Raw genomic sequence first — 15,514 nt, forward strand, 5'->3', positions numbered from 1 at the left:
CACTGCTGAGGACATCTTTGTATGATGACACATGCAAAATTTTGTAAGCCAGGGACTAAAAAGCATCTCAGAATACATGCACAGAGGCTGCAGTCCTGTTCTTACACTCAGGGGCATTATGATAGTAATGTGAGGCTGGTTTCAGAGGAATAAACAGTGTGATTCTATTTTGGAAAGCCTTTTAAACAAGGCCTTGCGGAGAGCTGTATTTGTGTCATTTTGTATCATTTATTTATGATGGAGTTCTGACCTTACTGAAAGAAGTGGGGAAACCTCTTGGGTCTCCTGGTCAAACCTGTTCATTTTGCAAAGAACGTTCTTAACCTGCTGATTTAAAAATGTGTCTGGGATCCGAGTGTCAAGGTTGGTTCTTGCTGAGGTCTCCTATACTATGGTTGTTATAACTGAAGCTTGGCAAGCATGTACTTGAAGAGATGAGAGTAGATTCTTCATTTTTCTGGAATTGCTATGCCTCTGCATATATATGTGTGTATATATACGGTCTGCTGTGTGTGTACACTGAATTCTCTCTCTCTCTCTCTCTTTTTGTGTATATATATATATTATAAGGAATAGAAAAAAATATGAGGATGAGGTTTACTCTCCACCATTTTTTTTGTGACTGTATATTTTATCAACAAAAGAGTCTAACTGTGTATCCTAACTTTTCTGTAAGAGGCAATTTGCATACAGTATGCTTCCATATTCACCAAGGGGGAAAAGGTTTTGTACTACATTGCTAGTATCCTGAACCGCCTGGGCCTATATGCCCACAGAGGTTAAAGCACCCAGCTCCCTTTTTTTATTTCAGTGATAGTTAAGCAACTGAATAAGCACCTTAATATCTCTATGAGTCTAGGCCCCTCATTATAGATCGGCATTTAGAAATACCAGCAAAATGTTGATCAGATCATATGTTTTGGGATGTTAAGCATCATGCTCCTCCTGATTTCAGTTGTTTAAATTGGGTTAAGTTGTGCTGTGTTTTTTAATGTGGTGGTTGCAAACATATTTTTCTCCTGGAATAAAGATGCGTTTGCTTTTTTTTCTTTTTTTTTTTTTTTTTTTTTTTTTTTGTCAGCCAGTGTTTGAATGGAACAATGAAATGTATCGAAGCCACTACAGAAAATACAGGTAAGTTGTATTCTTGTCTCATATTTCAGTTGCTTTAGGAAATCTTTAGGAAAAATTCTTTTAAAAATTCCAAGTGAAATATAGGTAAATATGTTCTAATGGGAATGCCTAAAATTAGGCTCGGTATCCCTCTTTAGGCAGACTCAGGACCTTGATTTCTAGAAAGTAAATTTTTAATGGATTTTTAATGGGTTTAGAATGAATCTTAGTGCACTGAATATTATGGCACTTCTAAAAATCCTGTCTACGTAAGGCATAATGACTTGACTCTTAAGAATGGGCTCTGGATCAGACCCAAGATGCTTAGTGTTAAGTATTTTTGTTTGCTATACATTAAAACACATATTTATTATATCACTCATGTAATACAAATGAAGCTATAGGCTATTATTTTTGGTTGTATTCTTACATATACTGTAATATATGCTAACTGTGCATTAAAAATAGATAGATGAAGTAAAACAAATAACAGAAAACCTTCAGTGTTGATCTCATTTAACCTGCATTTCACATTTCAAGTTCACATATGCCCTGAAGGAAAAATCTACTATGACTGCAGATCTCCTGTGCCTGGATTACCAGCAGCTGGTGCAAACTGTGGGGTTTCCTGTGCAAACCTTGCTATGAACTTCTCCTGTGTTCCCTCACCACCTTGTGCAAGTGGCTGTATTTGCCCTCCAGGGTAAGCCTTTGTTAGAATACTCTGTAGCATCACGTGCATATATACTTTTCAGAGTGTGACTCTGCATATAGGGTTTTTTTTTTTTTTTTGAATTCCAGTTATATTATATCTGTAGTTCTGAAACTATTGTGCTATCTTTTTTTGAAGAGGTACAATATGGTCATGGTTAAAAGCTCCTTCTTTTATCTCTTTGACAACAGTCAGCTCCTTCTGGCTGGTGTGAGGCTCCATGCTGTAATGCTTCCTGGTTTGAAGTCCCACAGCTCCCTGTTCCAAGATCACCCCTCCAATATCCCATGAAATATCCAGCATGCTAAATCAGTCTGATCGAGCGCGTTATTTGGGACTCCTAGAACAGTGGATGACTTCCACTGCTTACATAGTGTAGTTTATTTGAGTGTAGAAGCAAATGACATAAAATCATAGCACAGTAAATCTATGTTCCTGTTCGCTGCCCAAGTAACTGTCTTACCTAGATGATGCTGATCCCTGATGTGGGGCAGAGAGGGAGGGGGTGCAGGCTGGATCCTGCCCTCCTCTCCTTCATTCTCTCTCTCCACTCCTCTGAATTCAGCCAAAGCTTTCATTTTCTCAGCTCACACGCTTGGATTTGGTTTCCAGAAACAGCCTGCTGGGCTCTGCAGGGGTAAAATCAAAGTACAAAAGCAGAAAGCTAAAAGTAGAAGGCTAAAAGTATTTGTTGTGCAGTTTCTATCAGAATCTACCACCACTCTGTCTGCTGGTGTTTTTTTTTCCTGATACCTCTTGTGTATAGTCACTTTCAAACGTGAAGAGTCAAATGAGATGTGTAACTTGCTGCAATTCTATCTCAGGTGGAGTGCTACTCGATTTTTCATCAACATTTGATTTTGTTTCTTTGTATGCGCAAGTCAGTGGTCCCTGAAAGTATACTGGTTTTGTATAGATCACAGTCTAACAAGACTGTTAGAATTCCCCTTCCAATAACTTGTCATGTACACAGATGACTAGGTGCTGGTGAAGGATAAATTTCAGGCATAAGTATTTTAGATTTTACTAGCTTCCCTTGCCTGGTATTTTGTAGTCCTTTACACCCTTTGCCTCACCCAAGGAGTTAGCTTCCAGGACCACTGGTAGGTAGTATAGAAGTAAATTTGAAATAATTAAAATATAGATTAAGAAAAAAAGCTAGCCCCCTACTCCTACTGAGTAGGACAATACCATTTAAAACTGAATGTGTTACTCGGTTCTTTTCTGAATGATAAAATATAAAGGGGATATGGAAAAGCTAAACCCCAACTTTCTGTCAAATAATGGAATAAAACTATATGATACAAATTATTTGGGTAAGTAGGAAAATTAGCATTTTTTTAAATTTAATGGAAAAGTAAATGTGTAATTAGTACCATCCTCAGTGTTAAATTATATTTCTGGAGCCATTATGCTTTTTGTGCTCATGGGTCTAAGTAGCTAGTTAGTGGCTTTGAGATGGAAAGGGTCCAGTAGGGTTATCTCAAAAATTTGGTTCAGAAGGTCTCTCTCTTTTATAGAAGAAAATGGTAAATATGTAGTTCATGATATTAAATCTATATCTAACAAGGCATGAAAGCCTTGTTATGAGTAGTCTTACTACTATGTCATTTCTTATTCTCTTAAAGTGCTGCTCCTCTCCTTTTTTGCCTTCCCAACCGCATTTCTGCCCATACCCATTGTTCAATCCAATGATCTAACCTTTTGGGGTGGAATCTGAAATTTTCCCAGGTACTAGTGCCAGTTTCCAGCACCTTGGGTATTGATGGTGCTTGCAAAGTAAAACTGCCCATGTGTGGTATTGAAGGCCTCTCCTTTGGAACCCCATGACTAGATGGACTCTAGTATCCAAAAATGATCCTCTTAAAGCAAGAGTATTCAGTACTTAAAGAGGTGAGGAGGAATAAGAAACACCGAGTCTCTGGTATTTTGTAGAAATTAAATAGAATTGCTCAAAATTTCATGAGAGAATAAGAACCAAAACAAATTCGTCATTCAAAGACACAGTGAAAGACATCCTAACACTGAGATGGAGATGCAATAAGATAGTTGAATCACAGAAGTATGGAGAGTAGGGTGGGAAGGGACCTCATGAGACCATCTGAGGTTATTCTTCTGCCCTTAAGCAGGATCAGCAATACTTATGTTATTCTTGACAGATACAAAACTAACTTCCATTGATGGAGACTCTAAAGGACCTTCCCAAGACATCTGTTCTAGTGATTTCCTATCTTTATTATTTTTCTGAGCATTTAACTTGACTCTTTTACTTAAAACAACTTAATCTTTAAGGAAATATTGTGAGGTGAAGAAAACTCTGTGTTGCTTTTACCTTCAAATTAAGCAATCTCAAGTCGGTACTTGGAAAATAAATCTCTCTGCCTTGTCAACTGTCAGAATAACAACTGCAGTAATTGCTCCCCTACAAAGCAATACTGGGAGTGTCTATAACGCTTTTGTAAAGTTAACATTGCTAAACCACTGGAAATGAGGAGACAGCAAAAAGTGGTTATCCAGACTTCTGAGTCACATATTCATGCTCTAACTGGACTTGCAGCTTTTTGCATTAAATGACGTCAGATTCATCTAACCTCATTAGCTGTTTCCGCTTCCCCAATGTAGACAGGTAGCCTCCACCACCAGTCATAGTCAATTGTTTCTTCTGTCCTGCTACTCCACAACAGCTCCCATAATCCTGCTTGCTATCCTATGCTCAGAATAGGATGGTTGCTGTTCTGGGTAAAGGAGTTGGCACATCACTCCAGCTGCTTCCCTGGGACAGGAGGAGGATGGAGCAGCAGGGAGGGATGACCAGCCCCACAGCAGCATCCCTCACACATGGATGTACTGCAGTGAAGTGGGAAGCAGCAGGTCTGGGCACTGCCCATGCTGTTGCAGAGGGAGAGGGAGCACCTTGGTTTCTGTGCCCTCATGCAGGAGCTGAGCCTCACAGAAACTTCTCCACCCCGTGGTAGAAGGAGCTGCAGCTGTGAGCCTTGCTAGGTTTCCAGCCATGCAAGGAGGAGATCATTTGTTCTGGGCAGCTTTCCCTGCTAAAACAATTGCCCTTGCTGCCTGGATGGAAGATCAATTGTCCTTGGCTGGGTTTAGACAATGCACCACTGGATGAACTGTGTTGATCTACTTGTGAATTTGTTTTCATCTTAAAAATAATTCCTTTGTTTTGAAGGATGGCAGAGCATAGAGGGAAATGTTATATTCCTGACAGTTGTCCATGTACCTGGAAAGACAGGGAATTTCTGTCAGGAGAAGTGATAGCTACACCTTGTTACACCTGGTGAGTGACATACATTTTATATATTTCCAAATCACTGGGATCCTGCAACAAAGGAAAACTGATACAGAAATGTATTCAGTACAGTGAAAATCAAAAATGTATATGCTTGTTTGTAGGCAGTCACAGGCAACATCTTTTATTAGACCAACTGATAGACTTGGTCATCTAGGCCAAATAGAGCAGAGTAGACTGGAAAAGAAGCAGAGGACATCCAACTTAAAAACTAATTAAGAACAACTGTTTGATTAGATATGTATTAGTTAATTTCTGAAAGACAGTTGATATTTCAGAAAATGGAATATAATGAAAGAGAACCAGGGAGAAAAAAAGGAAATAAAATGTGTGGCAACACTCAATAGTCTGCTCCTTTGGGAACTGGACTGTTTGCAGTGTGAGTTATCACTCGGCATGAGCAAGTGCGGTGGAAAACCTGCCTTATGTCAAGACAGTAGAGGAACTGGCCATAAGATAAAGATGGAAATAAGAAAGCAATGTAAGTGGAAAATGAGATGGCACCCAGCGTCTTTCCTGAGGAACCTTACCTGATTCATATTGACACAGAACATATTGTCATCCACTATATTTTGCTATCCCAAAAATCCATCTTTAGTTAAATATGTATTTAGTTATCCAAAAAAAGAAGCTTGGTCTGACAGTTTTCAGTCAGCTGAAAACATCACTGGCAAATTGGCTGAGTTTTATTCACACATGCAAAATAGAGGCTCTCAGTACTTCGGATGCTCCTAGTCTCATACAGATACGTGCAAGTCACTGAATGTAACTGACAGGAAAAATAATCCCTCAAAGCATGAGCATTTCTTAAGCTCACTTTGTACTTGTTGGATACCCTGAAATTCTACTGGTAGCAGCTGGAGATATCTTGCATTGATTATGTGCAGCTTGCATCTCAGAAAATTTATCAAAATATCTTAAGAAAAATATAATGATGTTTTATGAATGTGTGAGTTATGGCACAGTGTCTTAGGTATACTGGATACAGTGATGGAAATATTTGCATATGCCATAAAATTTTTAAGATTTTGTGTTCATTTCTTGCACGTTCTTATGTGCTTGTGTGCTCATGGCTAAATACTCAAAACTTTTCTCTTGCTACATCACCCGTAATTTAAGAAGCAATCCACAGAATAGCTCTGTGTTCCAAGGTCAGAGATAATTCTTCCCTTCATGAATTTCTGTATGACTTGAATAACAAGAACAAGATTTTTTTTTTTTTCTTGAGAATACAAAAGCAAATGGTCCTGCTATGAGAAGTTACTGACTGTTATCTCTCCCTACAGTGTTTGTCGCAGAGGGGTATTCAATTGCACTAGTTATCCCTGTCCTGCTGTATGCACTATTTATGGAGATCGACATTATTATACATTTGATGGATTGGAGTATGATTATGTCAGTGACTGCCAAGCTTATCTGCTAAAGGTAGGAGAATTGTTCCTATGTTTTCATGTGTCCAAGTGAAAGTTTCTGTGAGAAGCCAGGCTCTGTTTTGAACAACAGGAGATGATATATAGCAAGAGACATTAAGAAAACAGGTGCAAAACAGTAGAGTCTGAAAGGAGGAATTTATAAATGATATTTTTAGTTCATTTACTTTGAAATTGGTACATGGGATGGTGTCAGTATGTTGCTATGTGGTCTAGAGAAAAATAGAAAACAGTATTCTCTTCTCTACATTGACTGTGCTTTTATCAGAATGAGAGAAGATAAATAGCCTAGGAAGTGTTCTAGAGCTAGATATAATCTATAGATTTATTTAATAATTATCTATAAACTGTGCCTGGCAGAGGGTTAATGAGGACCTCTGAGGCCACTTGGAATCTTTCTTGAATGTGATCTGCATCAGATCTGGAGTGTATGTATACAATAATATCAAACACAATGATTTCATAATTCAAGAATGAAATCCTTCATTGAGATTGTCTGGCAGCTACATGCTTATGTTCCTCATAGCACACATTTACAGTCATTGCTAGCCTTTTTTGTTTAAAATACCACTACTGACATTTAGAAATATATTCTCCTATTACTAACAATGCTATTATTATCATTGTTGCTATTATTAAGGCTAGGAATCTGTCCTCTTGAGTTACAGTAATGCTTTTTGAATATTATTTTTCATCAACTGTAAATGTCTAAGAAAAAGTATGGTTGCTCAGCAAGGACTGCTGCAAATAGTTGCATTTCATGTACATGTTGGTAAAGTATTCACAATTGTGAAAAAAATAGAATGACAAAGTAACATTTTTTGAGTGTACACTTTAGGGACTTTTGCCCCAGATATTTTTTCTGCTTAAAAAAAAAAAAAGAAAAGGTTGATAAAGACTATTTGAACTTACCTGCCTCCACCAAAAGGTGCAAGAAGGTATTCCCAGGAAACTAATACCTCACAGCAAACTCTTGCAACATATGTTGTCTCATAAAAGAGCCCTTACTCTAAGAGGTATATGAATCTTTGCATGAATTCTCCTCCTTTAAGATGCAAAAACCAAGAGTTACCTTATTTGTGAAATCATCTTGCCTGTCCAACAAGGTTGAAAAGCGGGTTGTCGTTTCTTAATTCTTATGTCATCCAGCCAGACAGGTGTTTAAGACAAATCTTTGCTGCTTTTCAAAATTCAGTGTGATACTGGGATGTTTTTCTCTTACAATGAAATGTCACCTGCCACTGTACTTCATATGATAGTACCTATTTGGAAATAAACCATGGGGAGCATTTGGAGTTCAAGAATGATGTTGGCAGCCACATAATTAAGGCACGTGGCACACTGCCAACAGTCCTTTCATCAGGTGTACATGATGATACAAGTGATGAGAATGATGCCTATGTAGATTTGCAATACCAGGATAAGTCTTGTAATACTGGAGATAGCTGCAACAGTAGCTCTACCTAGCTTTTCAGATTTTTTTTTTCCTCCTCCCAAACTTATTTAATGTGAGAAAGTAGAGCCTAATTTGTTCATGAGTCTTATTTTTTCATAAGTATATAGAAAACTTTCATGATCTAGACTGAAGGACTGTCATTACAGATTAGGCACTACATAATTATGTCTGGAGCAGGTGATATATCCATGGATTTGATTTCGTATGTAAACTGGAAGTTTCTTTTTGGGGGGGGGGGGGAGGTGGGGAGAGGGAGGGAAACCCAAAGGCTGGGTTCATATTGCAGGTGCCCAAAACCTTTGACAGAACTGAAATACAGAATTAATGAACTATGTTACATGTAATCCTGGAATCGAAAGAATAGAGGATGGCAGTATAACCAAATATTTTAAAGGGATTCTGTCACTGAATTTGGCAGAAACAGATGAATAAGACTGATTTCCTTATGAAGGAAGTTAATAGAAATTCTAATAAAGAGAAATGACATATGATACTAGGGAAGAATTGAACTTTTTTTTTTTTGGTAGAAGAAAGTTATGCATGATAAATCTTCTGAATTAAGAGATCATCTGAGTGACACAGTAAATATATGAATAAGGGTGATCAGGTCAATATATGCATATTTTAGATTTAAATACCTTCTGGAGACAAATTTTAATGTTTTTTACTTAGACTAGTCTGACATAGGATGAGAGTGAAGATTCTCTCATTTCTGAATTAAACATTACAAATTAAAGGATAGGAATAAATGGCCTTTTTTTGTAGTGAAGAGTTCCCCTATGACACTGCACAGGGATCTGTACTGAGACCTTTCTTTAGCACCTTCAGAAATGAGTTTTAAAACAGGATATGGGGGATTGAAGTGACAGCGTGCTGATGGTACAGAATCAGTCTGAATAGCTGAAACAAAAGCTGACCATCTAAATGTTCAGAAGATCTTATGATACGAAACACTGCATGATAAAATGGAAGATGAAATTCAACAATGAAAAAATGCAAATCAGTGCACACTTAGAAAAAGTAGTTATTTAAAAGAAGTGGTTGAAGTTTTGCCAACTGATTTTTTTAGCTAAAATGGCTAAAATTGCTTTCTTACTCCCACTTGCTTGCTTATCTTCTTCCATCTTCCATGATACTACGTTCTTTCCCTAGCAAAATGGTGTTATTTTTCTAGCAAAGTTTTACTGCAATTTCCTTGTATTATAAGTCTGTTTCTTCCATTTGTTTCATTGAAATGTTGCATTTATAGTAAAATTATTGTCTTTCTATTACCTATGTTGGCCTTTTTCTAGCTTTGTGGTGGTTTTCAGTCCTGCAGTTCAGTACATTCTTTAATAAGGCTTGTTCAGTGTCAATGTGTTGCACTTTGGAGCCACTTAGAGCTGTTCTCTTCTGAGAAGCAAGATTATATTTTCTCTTACTTGAGAGAGGGTATATTTCCAAGGAAGTGTTTAGCGGGATAGTATACCTATCAGAATGTCCTTGAACGAGAGCTGTGTTGCAATGCTGCTCTGCCTTTTCAAAAATTCACTGCAGTCTTTCCATTAACTTCATTAGGTTGTCAATAAGGCCCCAAAGCCAAGAAAAGGAGGGACTGTTTTCTTCTTCCATCTTGAAAGATCCATTTTTCTAGTCAGCAGAACTAAGGCTCTAAGCCTGAGGTATTCCCAGTTTGTGAATTACCCCCAACTTTGAAGTATGCAGCAAAAATATTCTCAGTTCTTTTCATCTGACTTTGTGGTTCTGGTGATTTTAAGGTCACCTTTTTCATCTTTTTGCTGCAACCATAAAGACCCTTTTAAAGCCAAAGTTATCACCATACTTAACGTGTTGGTGGATTATGAAATCTTCAGCCAGATACTTGGTCAAATAATTGAACTGTTACACCAATTAGAAGTTTGGATCTAACACTTTTAGGTCAAGAGACACACAAGAACTCATTGTTAAGGTAGAGGTTTGTTTAGCAAAACATGAATGATCCGGAAAACCACTACCAGAACACGAATGATCTGGAAAACTGGTACCAGAGTTTCCCAAAGCGCGGGAATGTTGTCCTATTGATAACAGTCCCCTGGATGATAGAGCAAGGCAAGTCTTTTCTTACATGTTCCTTCTTTTGTAACTTCAGGCAAGTTCAAAGCTCTTAGTTTATACTCTTATTTTTGGAATGTTTTATACAAAGCTTGGTTGATGCACTGTAATCTTCTGTTTACTTGCTGATATATTTACCTTGACTGTTACATTTGTAAAATTGATGACTGGGCATAAGCTGCAGCAACCACACGCTAAGCAGCAGTTCTTCGATTATTCATTCCCACATTTGAGTAGGCAGAAACAGCCTTTACACCATTGCCCTCTCTTAACTATCTGTAAACTTTTGTACAACATTTTTCAGCATCGTTTGTGCCAGGTAGCAAGTTTGTAGATCCATGAAGTTGGTAAATCTATACAGTGAAATTGTATTTTGCACAATCTCTCTCAAACCTGTTGATAAAATTAATACGTTCTGCTTGGTGTTAGTCACTCTATGAAGGATTGCAGCTGAAGGTTCATGTTAAGAAACATTTTCAGGCTATCTGTTCACAGCTAGGAAACATTTTCTTTTAATAAACTCTAAGATTTTAATGGGAAAGTAAATAATGTTGAATTTGAAATCATAAGTGTTATAAATTGAAAATCTGACTTTAATAGTAATATTCATCTAGTCAAGGAATAAAGCTGTAACGTAAGGTTCCAATCAGAATGCCTTTTTTGTTTAACATGCCTAGTCCTCAGAGCGGCATTCCAGCAAATAGTTTCATGAGTAAGTGATATGCCAAAATATGTCCACCTAAAACACTTGTCAAATAATTTATAGCGACAGTAACTTTGCAGAAGTAATGATGTGTTTCTTGACAGTTTGTGTGCAAGCTCTAAAAAGAAAAAACACTGCTTTTTAGTGAAAACATTATTTGCTGTGAGTAGTTTATCCTGCTCTAGTTGCAAAGAACACCAACACTTTGCTTTTCATCAGTTCTGTTATTTCAGAGGAAACCTTTCTGGATACCCTCCTTTTTTTTTAATTGGTCTCTGGAAGTGCTGTAAGGGTCCCTAGCCAGTTGTCTGTGGGAGTCGTCCCTTTCCATTCCAGTCTTCAGCTGGGCAGCCCAGTGCTCAGATAACATTGTACCTGTTTTTCCATTTGTTCTATGCCTTCTGTGAGTAGTAGATTTGATTACGGTTGGCAATGGGTTTATGCCCTGGTTCCATTTTCTCCAGATCAATGATCTCAATTACCTCTACATGGCTTTCTGTCTCCATCACCTGATTCTCCATACCATTAAATTATGCAGTGAATGAATCACTTTCATCCTCCAACAGAGGAAAGATTTCTTTCAATTTGTGCAGATTAGCATGGAGGGCTTCCAGAAGAGGCTGGGGGAAAAGTTTCTTGACATGAGACTGGCAACGTTGAGGAGGTGTGCATGGTGTGATTCAGAAGCTGGATCCTCTTTCTGAGGACTCTGACATTTAGTGACCACACAGCCTGAGGAAAGTAACCTTCTAACCTTGGATTCCTGCTTTTGGGCTAGCATTCAGCATCCAGCAGTCCTTTGGCCTTACCAACTCTAAAATATTATATTCTGGTGGCTGCCTGTAAAGCCAGATCACGGTAAGAATGGCTACCTGAATTCGATAGCCTCTCATAGGGAAGTGTTTGTGGATTGTTGATGTCCATATTCTATTGACGTAGCAGTAAAAGACAAGCAAAACCCAGCAACCCATGCTCTGTTTCAGGTAGCTGTATGGTATGTTGTCAGCAGTCAACTGAGAGCCTTTGGCTATGTTTGAAGTTGGGGGAGTGGGGGAGGAGCTCAAGCTAGTTACTTATAGAAGCTGCTTAGTGGTTTGTGATCTCTGACTCTGGGTCTTGCAGGTGAGCTATGAGAACTGTTAATTACATTTACTGTGGTCTCAGTCAAGATGTGAGTATATTTGTTTCTGAATACATAGAAACTAAACTTTAGCTTGTACCAATGTAAATGAACACATTTAACTTTTATTATGTTAAAAAAGGTAAGCTTTGCTCAAGTTTCAGCTTTCTAGCTTCTGTCATCACTTGCTGAAGCTCAGAAAAGGCAAATTTATTATCACTGTGTCCTGTTCTTTTCTTCCATTATGTACTTTATCATACAAACCAACATAAAAAATCCATTCATTGTGCACTTACAGTAATAAAACAGTAATAATAGGTTTCATATACCTATTTAGTTATCTAAAACTAGCAACACCAAATGTACTGCTGATCTGTATATCAGAAAGTTTGTGCTGGCATTAGTATCACTTGAAAACAGATATTTGAATGTTCTCCAATTCCTTAATCTAGGAGTATCTCATTTTTAATTAGAAAAGGATTGCAGAAATGTAACCTGTGCAGAAGCCAAATCTGATGCACAAACAGGCAAAGTTAAATAAATGAAACAAAAAGCAATCTGTTTTAAACAATCTTTTCTTGAACCTTTTAAAGTCATTCTCTCAAAATATAAAAAATAAAGCCAAAACCTGTTCAGCTCTGTTTGATTTCATCAGATTTTTAAAAATTAAGCAGCACTGAATTAAAAGAAGGTTTCGAAGTATATCAAGTAAAAAGATTTCCTGTTATGTACTTTTCAGTTTTAACATTTTCAGCATTAGGTTTTAAAACCCGCTATTTGGGTTTTAAAAATATTGTTGATAAAATCCTGAAACAGCCAACAACTCTAAACTGTCATAAAATCTACTCCAAAAATCTGTGTATAATAAAATCTGATTTAACGATTTATCCCTGTCTTTCCTATAACTTGTATACATACAGACAGATACTCATATTGGATCTTTCTCTAGAGTTGTCTAGCCTTTAATCTGCCTGAGATGTATCATTTTGGGAAGTCACTTTTAAGGAAATAGAGAAGAGTTATCATGAGTGCATTAGCAGACATCTGGAAGTAGTTTGAGGGTGAGTCAGTAGCTGAAATCTTCCTTCTTTCGAATTTGCTTTAGTGATTCTACTCGAAGATGTTGCTCTCCTCCATGTTTACTCAGTAGTACTACAGTATTAGAAATGTGTCATATCTTTATAGGTTTTTTGCAAATTTCCTTGCCTTATTCTGAGTGAAAAAAATCACTTAATCTGCCATTCTGTAGAGCATAGTAAGGAAGAGAGTGTCTGTGTGTGTGTCTGTGTGCGCGAGCAGTTTAGCTTTCAGGCTCTTAGTTCCTAAACATGTTTTTTAAATACTTGTATAAAAGTGCATTACATCAGTGGAAGAATAAGTAGGATTACCATTCCTTTCTCTGTTGCTTTTGCCCAGTTCTCTCTGGTAAGATGATCGCCTACTATCTTTTAATATCGTTGTATCCCAGCTCTCATTCGGATTTCTTCCTAAACTGAGACAGCGTGCATCAGTGCCATCTGCTGACTCGTAACAATATTGTGCACAGCTCCAATGTTTGAATAGCTTTGGGGAAGTCTTTTGAGAGTACAAATTTGTGTAGGATGCAAAAGTAGGGATTAGATAAAGCTATGCAGAATGTGTGTGTATTATTTCAAAAAGGTACAGGAGAAAAAATGATACTGGCAAAAAGAAAAGCCTTCCAGAGATGCTTCTTGGTGTACATTGTGAATGAGTTTTGAATAATTAATGTGTTTACACTGATTATCTGGAAATCAACCCCTCTGTAAAATGGCACAAAATACTAACAGGGCAAGATCATGTTAGGTGCCAAGTACTTTGTCTACTCTCCAAAACCACTTAAATATTTATGCTTAGATGCTCACTAAATCTGGACTAAGAAGCTTGACTTCTCACAGGATCAAGCTCTCTGCAAAAAATAGGTTTGCAAAGCCACAGATTCAAATGTTCAGGTTCCTTCAGAGGAAACTCAGAGCATAATAAAAAAAACACCAAACTGATCCTGAGATTCCATAAAACTTCCTGAAAGCTAATGGTATCTCTTTGAAAATACTTAGGAAGAAGAAGCATCTTCTACTTTTTAGATTAATAGTTTTTGTGCATGTATTTTTGGAGCTTTTTGCGTGTGCCTGAAAAGCATGTGTCATGAAAATGAAAGGAAAATCGGACTAATGTATCTCTATCCAGTTCCCAGTATGTCCCTAGACTCTATTGTGGCCACCCTAGTTTGCAAGGAAGTGTATTGTAGAGAATGAAAGACAAAACAAGGGGAAGTCAGGATATTAGGAACAGAAAAGAGTAAGTCTTAACATTGATAGATTGGGGAGATTTTAATGAAATATTAAAAGACAAAAAAGTACAACTGCCTTTAAATTGTCTTCTTCCAGGCTACATCTTTACTATATAATTATTGTGCGTTATTGGTTGATAGTGATAGAAAATTTCTAGCAGGATATAGAAATAGTAAGTTTCTAACAAAAATAAACCATAGCATTCCTAAGCATTACTTAAAAAAAAAAAAAAAAAAAAAAAAAAAAAAAAAAAAAAAAAAAAGAAGAAGAAAAAAGGAAAAGTAGTTCGCTTTTTAAGACAGGAAGAACTATGGAAAAAAAAGTGCAGTGAAGTCTAGAAAAAGAATGTTCTGAGAAGTAGGACTGACAATGAGTTTTTGACTGACTGCCCAGATCTGTGACTCTGTCTTCCCTGTTGCTTGGCAACTCCATGTTATCACAAAGAAACTGATATTAAGTTGGAACAAGCTGGATATGGTAATTTACGTGGGAAGATACTCTTGCAGTGGGAAAACCATTTTATTTCTAGCTTCTGTCAGTGTAAGTAGGTTTCACATGACAAACTGTAGTACATCCCCTGTCGGGTGCATTTTACCTAAAAAGGTAAAGAGCAGCTCTGTCTTGGAAACAGACCGTGAAAAAAAAAAAAAAAACTCTACAAAAATCGCAAAAACACCCACCCTATTATTCATTAGACCTACTCCTAGTGTCTGCTGAGACATTTCTTCCAACAACAGTGACAAAAGCTAATTTTTATAGAGGTATGGATCCCGTACAAATTAATGAGAGCTTGATCATTGTCATTTATACCATCAAAGTACCTAAGAGCTTCAGTGATTTGCCCAAGACCTTGCTGTCTCACACAGACATAAAGTGGGGATCTAAATTGTCCCTCTTTCTTCTGCATTAGCAATAGTTATGTATTAAGTTTCAACTGCATGTTATTTCCTCCCTGCTAGAAGCAGAGGCTGCATATATAGCAGTTACAGGCTAATTTGAAGACCATCATAGCAGTGGTATGATTCAACTTTGAATTTGGCTGGTACTGTATGGGTGGCAAAAGACTCAATTTTTATTCAGAAGAGAATGGTAAGGGTGTGAATGTAGATCAAATTTTATCTTGAAAGCTTTGATCCACAAGAGACATGTAATCCATAATGGTGTTTTATATTTGGGGTTAGCTCTAAGATTTAATCGGAAAGAGAGAAAGTACAGGAGACTCAGGTTTTAATGAAAATCCCTTTTTCTTAAACTTTTGATTTACTCACAG

The 15,514-nt window shown here is 37.2% G+C and overlaps 1 protein-coding gene across 1 annotated transcript in view; it reads left to right on the forward strand.

Annotated features, from left to right (window-relative positions):
- Positions 1-15,514, forward strand: part of OTOGL (otogelin like) — a 99,328-nt gene that overhangs the window by 31,314 nt on the left and 52,500 nt on the right. Inside the window, exons 22-25 of the mRNA XM_064509552.1 lie at positions 1,082-1,134; positions 1,654-1,816; positions 5,016-5,123; positions 6,422-6,560. Of these exons, the coding sequence (XP_064365622.1) occupies positions 1,082-1,134; positions 1,654-1,816; positions 5,016-5,123; positions 6,422-6,560 (463 nt within the window). The remainder of the gene's footprint in view (positions 1-1,081; positions 1,135-1,653; positions 1,817-5,015; positions 5,124-6,421; positions 6,561-15,514) is intronic.

The sequence above is a fragment of the Dromaius novaehollandiae genome, chromosome 1 (genome assembly GCF_036370855.1).
Source record: "Dromaius novaehollandiae isolate bDroNov1 chromosome 1, bDroNov1.hap1, whole genome shotgun sequence".
NCBI lineage: Eukaryota > Metazoa > Chordata > Aves > Casuariiformes > Dromaiidae > Dromaius > Dromaius novaehollandiae.